Source organism: Cervus elaphus, chromosome 24, assembly GCF_910594005.1.
Source record: "Cervus elaphus chromosome 24, mCerEla1.1, whole genome shotgun sequence".
NCBI lineage: Eukaryota > Metazoa > Chordata > Mammalia > Artiodactyla > Cervidae > Cervus > Cervus elaphus.
In genome coordinates, this window is record NC_057838.1 from 68347963 (window position 1) to 68363202 (window position 15240).

A 15240-nucleotide genomic window follows, 5' to 3' on the forward strand; every position below is an offset into this window, starting at 1 on the left:
CAACCACAGGGGGGTCCCTGAGCCCCAGTCCGGGGTGGCCACCTACTTCCTCTCGGCTTCGGTGGAGGGCTCCTCCAATTTGTCCCCCAAGGCCAACGAGGAGAGGCTTCCTTGGACGTCCCCCGAGACCGCTTTCTTGGCTGAGGTGGGGTCTTCCAGGCCCTGGACGGAGGCTAAAACGCTGCAGGGGAGGCAGGGAGGGGAGGGAGCGCTCAGTGGAGGCACAGCGCGGGGAGAGGGGGCCTGGGCCAGCCGCCCTGGCTCGGCGCCAACCCGTCAAGGTTCCGGTTCCGAGAAAAATGGGCGCTGGAGCTTCTCCTCCCGAGGTGGATGGAGGGAGGACCCCCTGGGACCCGAGACTCCCTGGAGCTCAGCTGCCCTGGCTTCTCTTTACAGCTGGACCTGCCCTTAGCCCTGTGTCCACCACATCGGTCGGCCCAGTGCTGACCACTGGAAAAGTCGGCCGAGGGGGCTCCGCAGGGCAAGCAGAGGACAGAGGCACGGAGGCCCAGCAAGTTGGACCCGTGCACCGGGTTAAGGGTTGACTGCGTCCCCCTGATCCTCAGGTTGGAGTCCCAACTGCTGGGACCCCCAGAACGTGACTTCATTTGGAAATGAGTGGAGACGGACTCACACCAGAGCAGTGTGACCTCTCGTCTACCTGGGGTCCTCACCAAGGGGGGAGTGTGGACGCAGACACGCCCGGGGGACGCCTCGTGAGGACAGCCATGCTGCCCGGCCCGGGAGCCCCCAGGAGTGGGAGGGGGGCATGAACAGACCCGTCCCTGGCGCCCGCGGAGAGAGTGCGGTGGCCGCACCTCTGTCTGGACTCCGGCCCCGAGACACGCTCGGCACCTGGTCAGGGCTCACCCCTCAGCGCACCTCGAGGCTCTGCAGCCATCACGGACGACGAGCACTCTCCTTGGGGAGCCCGGCCTGCAGAGGCGGCTTCCTGGTGGGCTCCCCGGGGCCGAGGGCAGATGGCAGCGTGAACGGAGGGGGCCCTCCCTCCTGACAGCATCAGCGGAGGGCCTGGCGGGGGCGGGCTTCTCCCCGGCACTGGGCCGGCCCTTCACGGCGCCCTCCTTGGATGGAGCCTGGGGGCACAGCTGAGAGGGAGAGGCTCCTGACACTGGGCCCTGCCCGCTGCCAGCTGCCCCTCCGTCCACCACTGGGGCCCCTCCACCTCTTCCGACGTAGGCACGCTGTCAAGCGGCAAGCCGGGAAGCGCTTCCCCTCATGGACAGTGGCACTTCAGAGTTTACAAAGCCTCTGCTTCAGTCTACACGGAACACTACAGTTTACAGAGCCTGGCGAGGAGTCCCTGGGCGCTCACTGCACTGTGCTCCCTGTCTGAAACGCACTCTTCACAGAGAGCTGGTCAGCTGAGAAGCGGTGCTGGCATTTGCGAGTGTCTTGTGGTTGACAGAGAGCTTCACAGGGTGCCGGGCGCCTTACAGTTTGTGGAGCACTGTCCCAGCTCCCAGCCCAAGGCCGTCTTGGTGTCCGGGCAGAGGGCACGCGGGGTTACAGGGCGCTCTGGAGTCCACGGGGCACATCAGCGTGCACGGCCCCCGTGGCTGGTGGGGCAGGCAACGCCTGGGAAAGGCCTTGGCCTCTTAGATCTCACCTCACTGTGCACAGCGCTCCCGGGCTGACCGGGCCCACGACAGCTTAGGTGGGCTCGGCAGTTCTACTGGGCAGACGCAGTTTACCAAGCACGATGCCATCGCAGAGCACATCCCCTCCCAGAGCTTCTCGTTTTCTCGCCTCCCTGCTCCGAGACGGTCCTGGGAGCGCGGGCTCTCCTCCCTGCCGGCAGCGGGCAGGTGGCTGCCTGATGCCATGTGTGGGGCGCTGCCCGGCCCCGCCTCTCCCGGCACTTGCCTGCCTCCCCTATGCCAATGGAGCGGCTGTGGGAGGGGCTCCTCGCCAGTCAGGCCTCTGTAGGGGGCTCACCTCCCGGACACGTCGCCCAGCGGCTGGGCCGGAGCCGCAGCTTCACTGGCCTCTCCCCGCCGCCCCGCCAGGGCCTGCGGGCAGGCCCAGGTGGCAGCAGCCACGACAGCGGCGAGTGGATCTGGGTCTGTGGGCCGGGCTGCCTCCCTGGCCCCACGCCCTCTGAATCCAGGTGGCAGCAGGGCTTCCCCGGTGGCTCAGGCAGTAAAGAATCTGCCTGCGATGCAAGAGACCTGGGTTCGATCCCTGGGTCAGGAAGACTCCCTGGAGAAGTAAATGGCAACCCACTCCAGTATTCTTATCTGGAGAATCCCATGGATAGAGGAGCCTGGCGGGCTACAGTCCATGGAGTTGCAGAGTCAGACAAGTTTAGCAACTAAACCACCACAGACAGAGGTGGCAGGAAAGCAGACCCCAGTGGGCGCATCTCCTGAGACTTCCTGCACTGGACACATGGCGGGGTCCCCTCGCCATCCAACCTGGCCCTGTGCCCGGGAGGGGCCGTGGCTTATCATGTCTGAGGAACTCAAAGCGGGACCAAGTGGAGAGGCGGAGTCAGGCAGAGCAGGAAGGACCCTGGGTGAGGGGTGACCAGGGGAGGATTCACGACAAGAGTGGGGTGACCCTGACAGGGAGGCGCCCCCCCCCCCCGAGCCCTCCACTGCCCCCAGCCACGGACCCCACCTTGAGGAGACCTTAGCGCCTGGGGCCCATCAAGGGCTCCACCTGCTGCGGCCTTGCCCTCAAAGCTGCCTGGGCTACCCTCCTGCTCAGACCACTGCCGCCCCTGGCTGCCAGCGGCACCCGCGGTCTGGGAATCTGGTGGCCCTGCCTCCTTCACTCCCTACCGCCACTCCAGGGCGGGGGTGAGCACCCGGCACCCGGAGCCTCTAGGTGTTTCCAGGAGGACCTCACTGCTCTCTCCTGGGGGAGGGGGTCCTTCCTGCCCCGGGCTGTGGCACCGCCCGGCCCGGGCCGCCTCTGCAGCCCAGCGCGCCTCTGCTCACGGGCACCCATCGCAGGGCCTGCCAGAGGCGCAGCCTGCTGTGGCCACAAGGAGGCCTCCCCGAGCCCCGTGAGGGCGGCAGGAAGAGCAGCTGCCAAACACCCAGAGGGCAGCAGCTCAGACTCACGAGGCGCCACCTCCCCAGGACGCCACCCTGCGTCCTTCCAGCTGTCCTCTGACCCAGATGCTGTCCCCCGGCGCTGAGCCCTCCCGCGGTGGGGGCCCCTCGCTCGCCAAGCCCTCTGTGCCACTGCCTGAGCCCCACCCCAGAGCCGCAGCGTGCCAGAGCTGCGGGGGTGAGGAGCGGGCTGGGCCGGCGCGGACGCGTGCTGAGCGCAAGGCTGCCGGGGATGGAGGCTCACTCTCGGCCGCGTGTCTCTGGTCTCCAGGCTGGCCCTGGCTCCCAGCTGGGGCTCTGTGTGCTGGGCCAGGAGCCTTCACCGGGCCGTGCGTAGGTGGCCCTGTCCGGGGGGTCAGAGACGACAGCTGGGGCCATGCCCGCAGCGTGCCTCTCCTTCTCTGCCTCCACTCAGCCTGGCTGGCTGCGCAGAGGGGTTCGGGGGGGCTCCCTCCTGGGGGGCCTGTATGGGAGGAAGGAGCCGCGGCACGGAGCACCCAGGAGACCTGAGGGAAGGCAGGCTCACCCTGTGAGTGCGGGCTGCGGGACTGATGTGGACCGGTCGGTGGGGCAGGGAGGGGACGATCCTGTGGCCGGAGGGAGAACGGGGCCTGGTACTACTGGAGTGGAAAGGGGGGGCTTTGAGACCAAACCAGCCCTCGCCCCCAGGAGCCCACGAGCCGAGGAAAACACGCCCTTTCTTCCCCACTGCGGCAAGCACCCACTGAGCATCTCCATTCCCCTCTTTTAAAACTGGTAAAAAGTGTGTAACGTAAAATTTATCACCTTGACAGTTCAGTGTACAGTTCAATAGTGTGATGTGCAGCAGGACGTACGTTCACATTGCTGGGCAATAGATCTCTTGAACATTTTCATCCTGCAAAGGTGAACCTGTCCCCGTTAAACAAACCTCCCTGTCCCCCAGCCCCTGGCAGTCACCGCTCTACCCTCTGCCTCTATGGACCTGACCGCTGTAGGGGCCTCACGAAAGTGCAGTCGTAGAGGATTTGCCGTGTGTCTGGCTCACTTCACAAAGAAATAAGCCGCCCAGTTCATCCATGTTGCAGCAGGTGTCAGAATTTCCTTCCTTTTTAAGGCTGAATATACTCCACTGTGCAGACAGACCACGCTTTCTTCATCCACTCATTCATCGATGGGCCTTGGGATGCTTCCATTTCTTGGATACTGGGAACAGTGAGCTACAAACAGGGTGTGCAAATCTCTCTTTGAGACACCTCCAGCTGTTTTAGTTGCATACCCAGAAGTAGACCTGCTGGGTTGTACGGTGATTCTATGTCTGTTTTAAGCACCTCCAGACTGGTTTCCACACGGCTGCACCCTGCACCAGGGCTCCAACGTCTCTCCATCCTCACCGACACTTGCTGTTTCCTGCTTGTTTGTTGTTTACCGGTGGGCGTCCCGAAGGGAATCGGGTGCTTTCTCCAATGCTCAGTGCTCTTCACTCCCTCTCACGGCAGTTTCCAGCCCTGCAGAGCAGCGACGGTAGTGTAGACCAGGTCTTGTCCACCTCCAAATCCCCAGGGCCAAGCGCAAGGCTGGGCAAGCAGCCGCTGATTAGAAACTGACCGAGTGGCCTGACTTTCAGGCTGCAAAGGGGGTGGCCTCTGGAGAGAGGGCTCTCCCACCACTGCAGGCGTGCAGAGGTGGCCGGTGATCAGCAGACACCCTGCGTGCCAGCCTCTTCTTGCTCTGACCCAGCCTCTGACGCCCTGGGACAAAATCAGCCCTCGGTCTTCATGCAACAGACACTTCCCAAGTGCTGGCCCTGAGCAGAGGATGTGAAGACAAGAAAGCAGGGGTCCAGGGCTTGTGCGGCAGGGCTCGCAGCCCTCCGATGGCCTCACACACACCAAGACCTGCAGCCACTTCCCACCCACTGCCTGGGCCTCCGGCCCCAGGCGGCCCTGCCCCCCAGGGCTGTAGGAGTCTGGGGCCTTCCCGGGAGCCCTGCAGCACCCCCTCACTGACCATGCCCTGGGCACCCCAGTCTTAGACTCTGTCACAGTCAGCCTCTGAGAGGACCCCAGCCCCAGTCAAGGTCTGACTGCAAGACACGAGAGACCCCAGGCAAGAACCACCGGGTTGAGCCCAGTCAGAGACAATAACAAATGATTCTCTGGCTTCACACAACTAAGCTGGGGTGATTTGTTTCGCAGATACAGACAGTAGGAACTGTTGTTATGGCAACATCTTCTGGTAGAGATTACATTCCCTTTTTCCCCTGAGTGCTTTAAAGCTGTCAATGTTAATAGGCCTTTCGAGAATTAGGAGGCGTCCTACTGGTTTACAATATTTTCAGGGATCTGCCCCATTCCAATTTCAAGAACCTGGACTGTGTGCGTGTGTGTGGGGGGGTGTCGGGTGGGAGTGGGGGTGTGTGTGAGAACACACACATGAGCACACACGTGTGTGATTCTTCTTTTCCCATCATTTCTCAAAAAATGTTGTAAACACAGCATTGATGCCCTTCAGAGCCCTTGAACATAACAAAGCAGGAACCTTGAACTCATTTTAGTAATAACAAGAGCACTGAGAACTGTCGCTTGCAGCCTCTCAGGAAATGCTGGTGAGCATCTGACTCCCACCGTCCAGGTCGGTGAGCAGTGTGCTCCCTCTCACCTTCGGACTTTACAGACACATAAGCAGAGGCCGAGAGAGCCTAAGCGCTTGGCCCAGATCACACATAGAGGTGGTCTTTCTCCTGCCTCCCCCGCCCCTTTCTATCTCAGGCAGATGCTGCATTTTCCCTTCGTAGCTCATCCTTTTGAGGATGGCTACACCTTGTTTAACGGTCTTTGGCAGCTCGAACACCCCTCAGTGGAGGGCCAGCCTTCTTCTGAATGTTTCTGAAAGTGCCTCCGCCTGTGACCTTGGCTCATCTTCCGTTTGGCCCCTCCGGCCATGTCTCCCCTCCTCCTTCTGTCTCAGTGTATTTCTTACTTAGACCTCGCTGCCCCACTGCCTCCATCTTCCCTTCTCCCCAGATTGCTGATGAGCTGGTCTCCAAGGACCTCCAAGCCCCCTGCTTTGAGTTTCAGCCACGACTTTCCTCTCCACACCGTCAGCGTCTGCCCTTCCACAGGCTCCTCCAGTTCCTGACTTCCCCACTAAGCATTCCAGGATTCTGGGGTCACGGCCTGACCTCCACGTCCCTCCAGGAGTGAATTTCTCCCCAGACCTCTTTAGGGTCAGGCAGACATTCTGACAAAGCCCAAACTCAGCGCCCTGGGGTGACACTGGCGTCAGGACTCCTAGGAAACTGAGGGCCTGGTGGGAGGAGCGGGCTGCTGGACTCAGCGCAGTGGGGCGCAATCACAGGCAGGCCCGTGACGGCGGGCAGGCAATGCTTCTCAGGCAGGTGCTGCCCAAGCACTCTAGAATCCGTGCAGGCTCCCAGTACCGTCGTCAGCAGCGTCATAAACCCCAGGCTCCATCCCTGGACCAGGCGCGTGCCTTTGCCACCGACAGACCTAGCTTTGTTTGCCCCTCCCGCGCCAGGCGGGGCCCAGGCGCCTCCCACAGCGCCAGCCCCTCCTTCCAGCCGCCCTGCCCTGTGCCCAGCCCTCACCCCACACGCTTCACGTGTTACCTGAATTTGTAGTTCTCAGGCAGGAAGTAGCCCATCTTGCAGTTCTGTCGAGCCTGGAAGATCTGTTTTAGCAGATTCTGCCTGCTGAAGCCATAGCCGTTCAAAACACAGCCCCCAAAAAGTAGCTTTCCCCCAGCGAACATCTGTTGACACGAGAAGGAAACAGTGCGAGCTGCCCTCAGCACTAAATCTCAGGACGGGCTGCTGGCTCTCAGAGCCTCTTCCCGGATCCGAGCCTCCCTTTGGTGGCTCCAGGGAAGGGCGTGCTCTCGCCCAAGTACCCCAGTGAGTGTGGCCGAGCCTGTCCCCTAGCCAGACTTCTGGGTCAGAGGGCGGCCTCAGCGTCCCAGCCTTTGCTCCCTGCAGCCCTGACCGGCTGAAATGCCCCTTCCCAGAGCCCTGGGGCAGGAAAGTGTCTTTCTTCTCAGAGGTCACTGACCGGCTCGGACGGGGGCCCCGCGGGCAGAAAGCGTAGTTCCTCCTACTGCTCTCTGAACCCCTACCCTGTGTGTGTCAGTCTCAACCTGAGAGGCCTGTCTGAGGTTTCTGTGCAAGGATGCCTGTTTGTTACGGCCCAAGCCAACAAGGAAATACAGAAACATTCAACCGAAGGAACACGAGTAGAGAAATAGAGAGATTCTTATGCTGCAGATAAAAACCATAATTAAAAAGCAGGATCTCAAAGTCAGAACATTCTTGGACAGGCCAGATACCAAAATGTGAGCAGGGTGTGCCCCAGGGCTTCCCAAAGCATTGGTGCCTCCAGGCGCCCAGTGGGAACAATGAGGCCACCTGGGGGAGATGATACAGTGATTCTTTTTCTAAACGGCATTTTCCAAAATCTCTACAACAAATATACATGCTTACACGATATCCTGTATTTAGATAAACAGTACTTAAAAGTAAACAGGTGAAGAGGATTTGTTTCTCCCGGTGAAGCATCCCCTGCCCCTTCAGCCTCCTGGGATGGGGGACACGTGGGGTCAGCCTGGGGTGGAAGGCCGGGCTCGGGGGACGAGGGTCCCGGCTGCAGCCCCAGCTCATGTGCTGGGGGCCCCTCGGTCTGTGCTCCTCTCTGGGCCTCGGCCTGGCCCCTACGCCTGCGATTCTGCGAGGGCAGCGGCTGCAGAGGCCAGGGTGGCGGGCAGCGGGCGGCGGGGGCCCCTGGGCCCTGGCTCACCAGAATCATGCCCTGCATCACAGCGTACTTCTTCACCAGCAGAGGCGGGTCCCTCTGCAGCGGCCCGTCCAGGTCATAGCGCAGCAGGCGGTAGGGGTCATGCTGGCACTGCCGAGAGAGAAAGGAGTGCCTGTCGCCCCCACGCCAAGGAGACGCACTGAGATTCCCATGTTCTCAGCCAGGTCGGGCTCCCCTGAGCCCCGAGCCCCGCACCACAGCCCCCCCAACTCCTGCCCAAGGCCCCTTCAGCCCCTGCTGTGCAACCGTCCCTTGACCCCTCCCTTGACCATCCCCAGAGGATGTCTTCGGTCCATTCAGGGCCCTCTACTGGTGAAGGTTATCGCAAAGATGACTGTTTACACCACGTGACATCCATGAGCCAGCCTCCTGGGGTCTGCAGGATTTGTTTCTCCCCTTTATGGGAGAAGCCCTGCAGAGATCTGCAGGTGAGTCCTATTCCCAGGGGTCCCCCTTTCCAGGACTCCTCCCTGCTCTATCCAAACTGGCTGGCTGTCCCTCTGAACACCCCCAGTCACCTAATCCAGCCAGAACCTGAACTGGACATATACTTCTGGGTACAGCCTGGTCAGTCCAGAGTAAAGCTGGTCTCTCTCCTCTCCTCCTTGATGCTACAGATCCAGTGATATGACTACTGTGTGATGTGACATCTTCTGATTTTATCTGTCTTTTGCTCCAGGTGCCCCTAGCTGTCCTGTCTGCCCTTTCAGTTTAAAATGTGAAACTCTGCACCCAGGGTTCCAGTTATCAGAGCAGGAGAACATCAGGGAACATTTCTGCCTTAACTGAAGACCCCAGAACGGTGGAACCAGAGTCACCGTGAGACCCAACGCCACTCCCAGGCCCGTCCTCTGCCCTCAGACCCCGCCGCTCGCCCCTGCACTGCTTCAGTCACCTCAGGCCAGACCTGTGCCATTCACACTGCCCATGCTGGGCCGCCGCGCCTTCCTGTTCCTCCAGACAATTATTCGTGAGCAGCAAATGGCCCTGAGATAAACTAAAGTCAACGCTAATCTCCCACATGGCCAGGGATGACATCCATACACGGGCAGATGCAGTAATAATGCTGCATCTAATGAATCTAATGAAACTGGAACTGGCTCCAGAAAACACACATGGCTTTGATGTATGAGCCCCATAGGAAGTCTTCTGGCACCCGATCAGAAAGGTTCCATTGCCAAGCCCTGGGCCCTGGCTGGCATGCAGACCCGAGGGGGGACACTCAGGGGTCAGGGAGGTGGCACCCTGGGGAAGAGGGCTGGAGGGGGCATGCCCAGGGCACACGTGGAAATTCAGCACTCAGGGTTGCAGCTGGAAGACAGGGCCACGCAACGGGTCTGAGAGGCCACAGGGCACCGAGGCTCTGCAGGCAGTCAGCAGGAGGACACGGAGCTCTCGTGCCCACACGTGCCCACACCTGGGCCCTCCGCTCCTCATGGTCTGAGGACGGGGCCACACCGTGGAGTGTGCCAACCCTGCCGGGAACGGCTAAGGCTTGGGAACAACTCTGCAGCAAGGGGACCGGGTGGATTCCACGCACCCCGGACTGACTGACCCCTCGGACTTCAAGCACAGTGAGCTGGAATCTGGAGCAGCCACTCCCCACCCACCTTCGCACAGGCCGCTGCCTCTGCTGGGAACACCCACCCACCAGCAAGAGCCTCTCTTCCTGGGAGACGTGGGCTGACCCTGAGGCAGGCGGCCCTGTTCTGGGATCCTACAGGCCCTGTCCTCTCACGGCCCTCGCTGGGGCCGCCATGAGTGCCCCCCTGGGCACAGGACCCACACTAGGGTGCTCGGCCACGAATAGGCCAGAGCCCTGAGGGCCTCATGGCGAGCGCAGCTCCTCTCAATACTCAGTCTAGTGCGTGACCACCATGTGCAGCTTGTGGTCTGGGAGAAAACGGCAGCACCCTGATGGGTCTCAAGGTCAGAACAGGCCCCCACCTCGAGTGGCGACATTCCTCGGGGACAGGAGGATGAGTGGGAGAGAGTAGGAAGAGTGTCTGCGAAGGCCCAGGAGAAAGGCGATGGAACAGGGCCCCCGGGCGCTCAGTCAGAGGCCCAGCCCGTCCCAGCCCCAGGCGGGGGTCTCCCCTCCACCCGCCTCCTGGGCCGGCCCGGGACTCACCTGGATGCAGGGAGAGGCGCGGCCCTGCTGCCGGTGGCTGTAGAGCGTGTCCAGCAGCCACTGGAGCTGCCCCGACTTGGTGGGGTTCCGGCCTGACACGATCCCGAACACCAGCACCTGGCTGGGGTCTCGGGGCGCGGACAGGAAGCGCTCCAGCTCCACGTCGGACACCAGGGGCACCTTCACCATACACTTGCAGCCGGCCTGGATGTCCTCTTTGCTAATGAGCTTCCGCAGCACCAGGGGGCAGTCGGAGAGTGAGGCCGCCCACCTGGTGGGGCTGCGAACCTCTCTGGCCTTCCCTCTGCCAGGAAGAACAAACAGTGGCACTCAGCGGGCGGGGCGCAGGTTCCAGCAGCCCAATCCCAGATCCAGGTGGACAAAGGCCACGTGACCACAGAGCTGGAGTCGAGATCCAGGCACTTCTAGCCTGGCCTCCGCCACCAATGTGCAACTGTGCCTTCAAGGGGCCCCCAAACCTCTCTGTGCCTCAGTTTCCTCTGGTGCAAGGCAGTATTCACAAGGGAATTCATTCATCCAACAGACTCTGGAATCGTCCTGAACGCCTTTCTTTCTCACACATCTCATGTCCCATCCAGTCTATCAGCAAGCCTGTCCACTCTACCTTCAAAACAAATCGAGGATCCGATCACTTTCCCGCCTGCACTTCTAGTAACACATCTAAACCTTCAACTGCTCTTGCCTGGCTGTTCAATTATCCTGTTATAACCAGGTGGCTCAGCTGGTAAAGAATCCACCTGCAACGGGTGGGAGCCTGTTCGATCCCTGGGTTGGGAAGATCCCCTGGAGAAGGGAAAGGCCACCCACTCCAGTACTCTGGCCTGGAGAATTCCAAGGACTGTGTTACAGTCCATGGGGTCGCAAAGAGTTGGACACGAACTGAGTGAATTTCACTTCACTTCCTAACCAAGTCACACCCAAACATAGACAACTTATGATTACCAAAGGGGAAAAGAGTGTTGAGGGATAAATTAGGAGCTTGGGATGAACGTATACACACTACTGTACATAAAATGGGGTTTCCCAGGTGGCCCAGTGGTAAAGAATCTGCCTGTCAATGCAGATTCATGGGTTCGATCCCTGGGCTGGGAAGATTCCCTGGAGGAGGAAATGGCAACCTACTCCAGTATTCTTGCCTGGAAAATTCCATGCACAGAGGCGCCCGGTGGGTTAGAGTTCATGGGGTTACAAAGAGCAACTGCACATGCACGTATATACAAAAGGTCCATAAAAAGATAAACAACAAGGACCTATTCTATAGCACAGGGAACTCTACTCAATATTTGGTAATAACCTGTAATTCTGTAATATCATTTCAGGAAAATAACCTGAAAAGGTGTGTGTGTACTTTGTTGTATGCCTGAAATGTTATTAATCAACTAGGTTGTTGTTGTATTTAGTCACCAGGTTGTATCCGCCTCTTTGTGACTGCATGGACTATAGCCCGCCAGACTCCTCGGACCATGGGATTTCCCAGGCAAGAATACTGGAGTGGGTTACATTTCCTCCTCCAGGGGATCTTCCTGACCCAGAGATTGAATCCTTGTCTCCTCCACTGGCAGGTGGATTCTTCACCACTGAGCCACCAGGGAAGCCCATTAATCTATTACACTGTAATTAAAAAAAATTTTTAACAACCAAGTCACACCATGTCACTTCTCTCTTCGAAACCCTTCAGTGGCTTCCCATCTTCACAGGATAAAAGCCAAAGTCCCCGCAACGCCCTCCAAGCCTGTGCTTGATCCGGCTCCTTTCTCAGCCCCGTATTCTCCTCCGGTAGTCTCTGCTTTGCTCGCTGCACCAGCCGCGCTGGTCTTTTCTCACCCTCCAACCTCAGGGCCTTTGCGCCTGCTGTTCCTTCTGCCTGCCTGGCTTTCCCCCCAGACACCCATTTTCTCACCTTCTTCGTGTCTTTATGCAAATGTCACCTTCTCAATGACACCTTCTCTGACCATCCTGTTAGGAACTGCATCCTTCCACCACCAACACATGCCCCCCGTCCTTGCCTATTTTCCTGAGCATTGCTCACAGTCCAAAACGATATACATTTTGCCTATTTATTTTGGTTATTTTATTTCTCCATCCCAACAGAACAAAAATTACATGAATCCATGAGTTTGGAGAGTTCTACTCAGCAGGATAATAGCAAAGATTCAACTGTTGCTGTTCAGTGGCTAAGCTGTGTCCGACTCTCTGTGACCCCATGGACTGCAGCACACCAGGCTCCCAAGTCCTTCACTGTCTCCCAGAGTTTGCTCACATTCATGTCCCTTGAGTCGGTGATGCCATCCAACCATCTCATCCTCTGTCACCCCCTTCGCCTTTGGCCTTCAATCTTTCCCAGCATCAGGGTCTTTTCCAATGACTTGGCCTTTTGCATCAGGTGGCCAAAGTATTGAAGCTTCCGCTTCAATATCAGTCCTGCCAATGAATATTCTGGGTTGATTTCCCTTAGGATTGATTAGTTTGATCTCGTGGCAATCCAAGAGACTCTCAAAAGTCTTCTCCAGCACCATAATTCAAAAAAATCAGTTCTTTGGCACTCAGTCTTCTTTATGGCTTAACACTCACATCTGTACATGACTACTGGAAAAACCATAGCTTTGACTAGATGGACCTTTGTTGGCAAAGTATTATGTCTCTGATTTCTAATATGCTGTCTAGGTTGGTCATAGCTTTTCTTCCAAGGAGCAAGTGTCCTTTAATTTCATGGCTGCCATCACCATCCACATGATTTTGGAGCCCAAGAAAATGAAATCTCTCATGTTTCCATTGTTTCCCCATCTATCTGCCATGAAGTGATGGGATCGGATGCCATGATCTTAGTTTTTTGAATGTCGAGTTTTAAGCCAACTTTTTCACTCTCCTCTTTCACCCTCATTAGGAGGCTCTGTAGTTTCTCTCTGTTTTCTGCCATTAGAGTGGTATCAGCTACATAACTGAGGCTGTTGATATTTTTTTCCAGCAATCTCAATTCAAGCTTGTGATTTATCCAGCATAGCATTTCACACAACGTTGTACTGTGCATAGAAGCTACATAAGCAAGGTGACAATACACAGCTTGTTGCACTCCTTTCCCAATTTGGAACCACTCAGTTGTTCCATGCCTGTTTCTAACTGCTGCTTCTTGACCCACACAGAGGTTTCTCAGGAGACAGGTAAGGTGGTCTGGTATTCCCAACTCTTAAAGAATTTTCTGCAGTTTCCAGTGATCCACACAATCAAAGGCTTTAGCAGTAGTCAGTGAAGCAGAAGTAGATGTTGTTCTGGAATTCTCTTGCTTTCTTTATGATTCAATGAATGTTGGTAATTTGATCTCTGGTTCCTCTGCCTTTTCTAAACCCAGCTTGTACATCTGGAATTTCTCAGTTCACGTACTGCTGAAGCCTAGCTTGAAGGATTTTGAGCATAATCTTGTTAGTGTGTGAAATGGGAGCAACTGTATGATAGTTTGAACATTCTTTGGCATTGCACCTCTTTGGGGTTGGAATGAAAACAGATCCTCATAAAATAAAATGGACAGTCTCTGTGGACCTACAGGATCTCACAGACATACACACACTCTATGACAGCAATTTCACATCCTGGAATATTCCAACTAGAGAGAAGGACATATGCAAGCACCAGCATGGTTTGTCATCACCCAAACGGAAACGGTAACCAACCTAAACACTTGGCAACATTAGGATGTGCAAAATTTTTAGTGTAATCCTACAATAGATTATTACATAGCAATGAAGAGAGGCAGTGATTCTGCCACACACAACAACATGGATAAATCTCACAGTATAACATTGAGCAAAAGAGGCCGGACACCAAAGGATACATACTGAATGGTTCTATTGAAATAGTTAAAAAATAAACACTAAGCTACGATGGGAGATCTCTTCCTGTTGGGGAGGAAGGTGGGATTATTGATTGGGAGGGGAAAAAAGGGAAATTCTATTTCTTGGGGCCGATGGGGTATGCTCACTTTGGGATACACACTGAGCTATACACTTAGGATTTTTTTAATTTTTCTGTATTTTATAAAAAATTTTAAAGCATAAAAGAGATACCTTGATCCTAAGTTTTCTTAAAACCTCATGAATCAGATGGTGTCACTTCCTGCCTTACAGTTACGGAACGGCTTCCTCTAAGACTCGGAGATCTACCTGGTCCAGCTCCTGCCTGTCTTTCTGTGCTCCCTTTGCATCCCTCTCCCATCTTCCTCACGATGCTCCACCCTGGTCTTCTCACTTTCCCTCATACACACCAAATGTGTTCTTGACTCAAGGTCCTTGTTTCGTCCTCTGCCTCATGTTCCTTCTCCATCCTTTGTTTCCAATCCCTCAGGCCTCCGCTAACGTATCTCTTCAGAACTGCTTCCCCGACTGTCTCCCTAGGGGAACACATCCCACCCCGCTTCCCAGTCACTCCCCATGCTCGGGGCTGGCTGGCCCTTGACCGGATGATAAAAAGCCTAGACTTTGCAGGGCCAGCGGTCTCGGTCACAGTGATGCACCATTTTTGTCCTCAAAGGAAAGCTGCTACAGACCACAGATGAATGAGTGGGCGTGGGCGTGTCCCAATAAAACCTTACTCATGGGTCCTGACATTGGAATTTCCTATCATTTCACATGTCACAAAAAACTCTCTTAATTTTTTTCCTCCCAAGCATTTAAAAACATAAAAATGACTCTTAGCTAGCTCATAAACAAAGCAGGCAGTGAGGGGGCCAGATGTCAGCCCTGGCCGTAGTTTGCCAGCCTCTGCTCTAACCCATTTCTACTTTCTTCCCAGGCTTTCTCCCCATCTGAAGTGTTTCAGCTGTTCCCATGTTTCTCTTCTATCTGTTCTCCCTCGGTTTTGCCCAGCGTTGTGAGCCTCCTGCCCGTCTCAGCATCTGACACAGGAAGCCCACCTGCGTGGGGCCGTGGCCTTGGTGCGGGACTTGCCCGGCTTCTTCCGCGTGGGGCTCACAGGAGCCGACTCAGGCTCCTCCTTTGGGGCCCCTTCAATCAGGGACTCGGCCCGGGCTGACTGCGACCGCAGTAGGAGCGCATCTCCCGAGTACAGGCTCAGCTTGGTGCTGCGCTCCGGGAAGAGCCCAGACCTCCGCCTGGCCCGGCTGACGTCTGCCTCTTCCTTCACTGGGTACTTGATGGTGAACAGGCCTGTGGACAGAAGACGCTGGGGTCACTCCCCTGGCCACCGC

The 15240-nt window shown here is 56.8% G+C and overlaps 1 protein-coding gene across 5 annotated transcripts in view; it reads right to left on the minus strand.

Moving 5' to 3' along the window:
• The window catches only part of C24H3orf20 (chromosome 24 C3orf20 homolog), a 51556-nt gene that overhangs the window by 1682 nt on the left and 34634 nt on the right, over window positions 1–15240 (minus strand). For 3 of the 5 annotated variants that reach the window (XM_043886699.1, XM_043886698.1, XM_043886697.1), the window contains 5 exons: window positions 14947–15199; window positions 10023–10326; window positions 7874–7981; window positions 6694–6836; window positions 47–181 (listed from right to left, as the gene is read on the minus strand). In XM_043886699.1, coding sequence (XP_043742634.1) covers window positions 47–181; window positions 6694–6836; window positions 7874–7981; window positions 10023–10326; window positions 14947–15199 — 943 coding nt within the window. Of the gene's footprint in view, window positions 1–46; window positions 182–3283; window positions 4571–6693; window positions 6837–7873; window positions 7982–10022; window positions 10327–14946; window positions 15200–15240 lie in introns of those variants that run through there. The other 2 variants (XM_043886701.1, XM_043886700.1) reach the window with 2 other exon arrangements.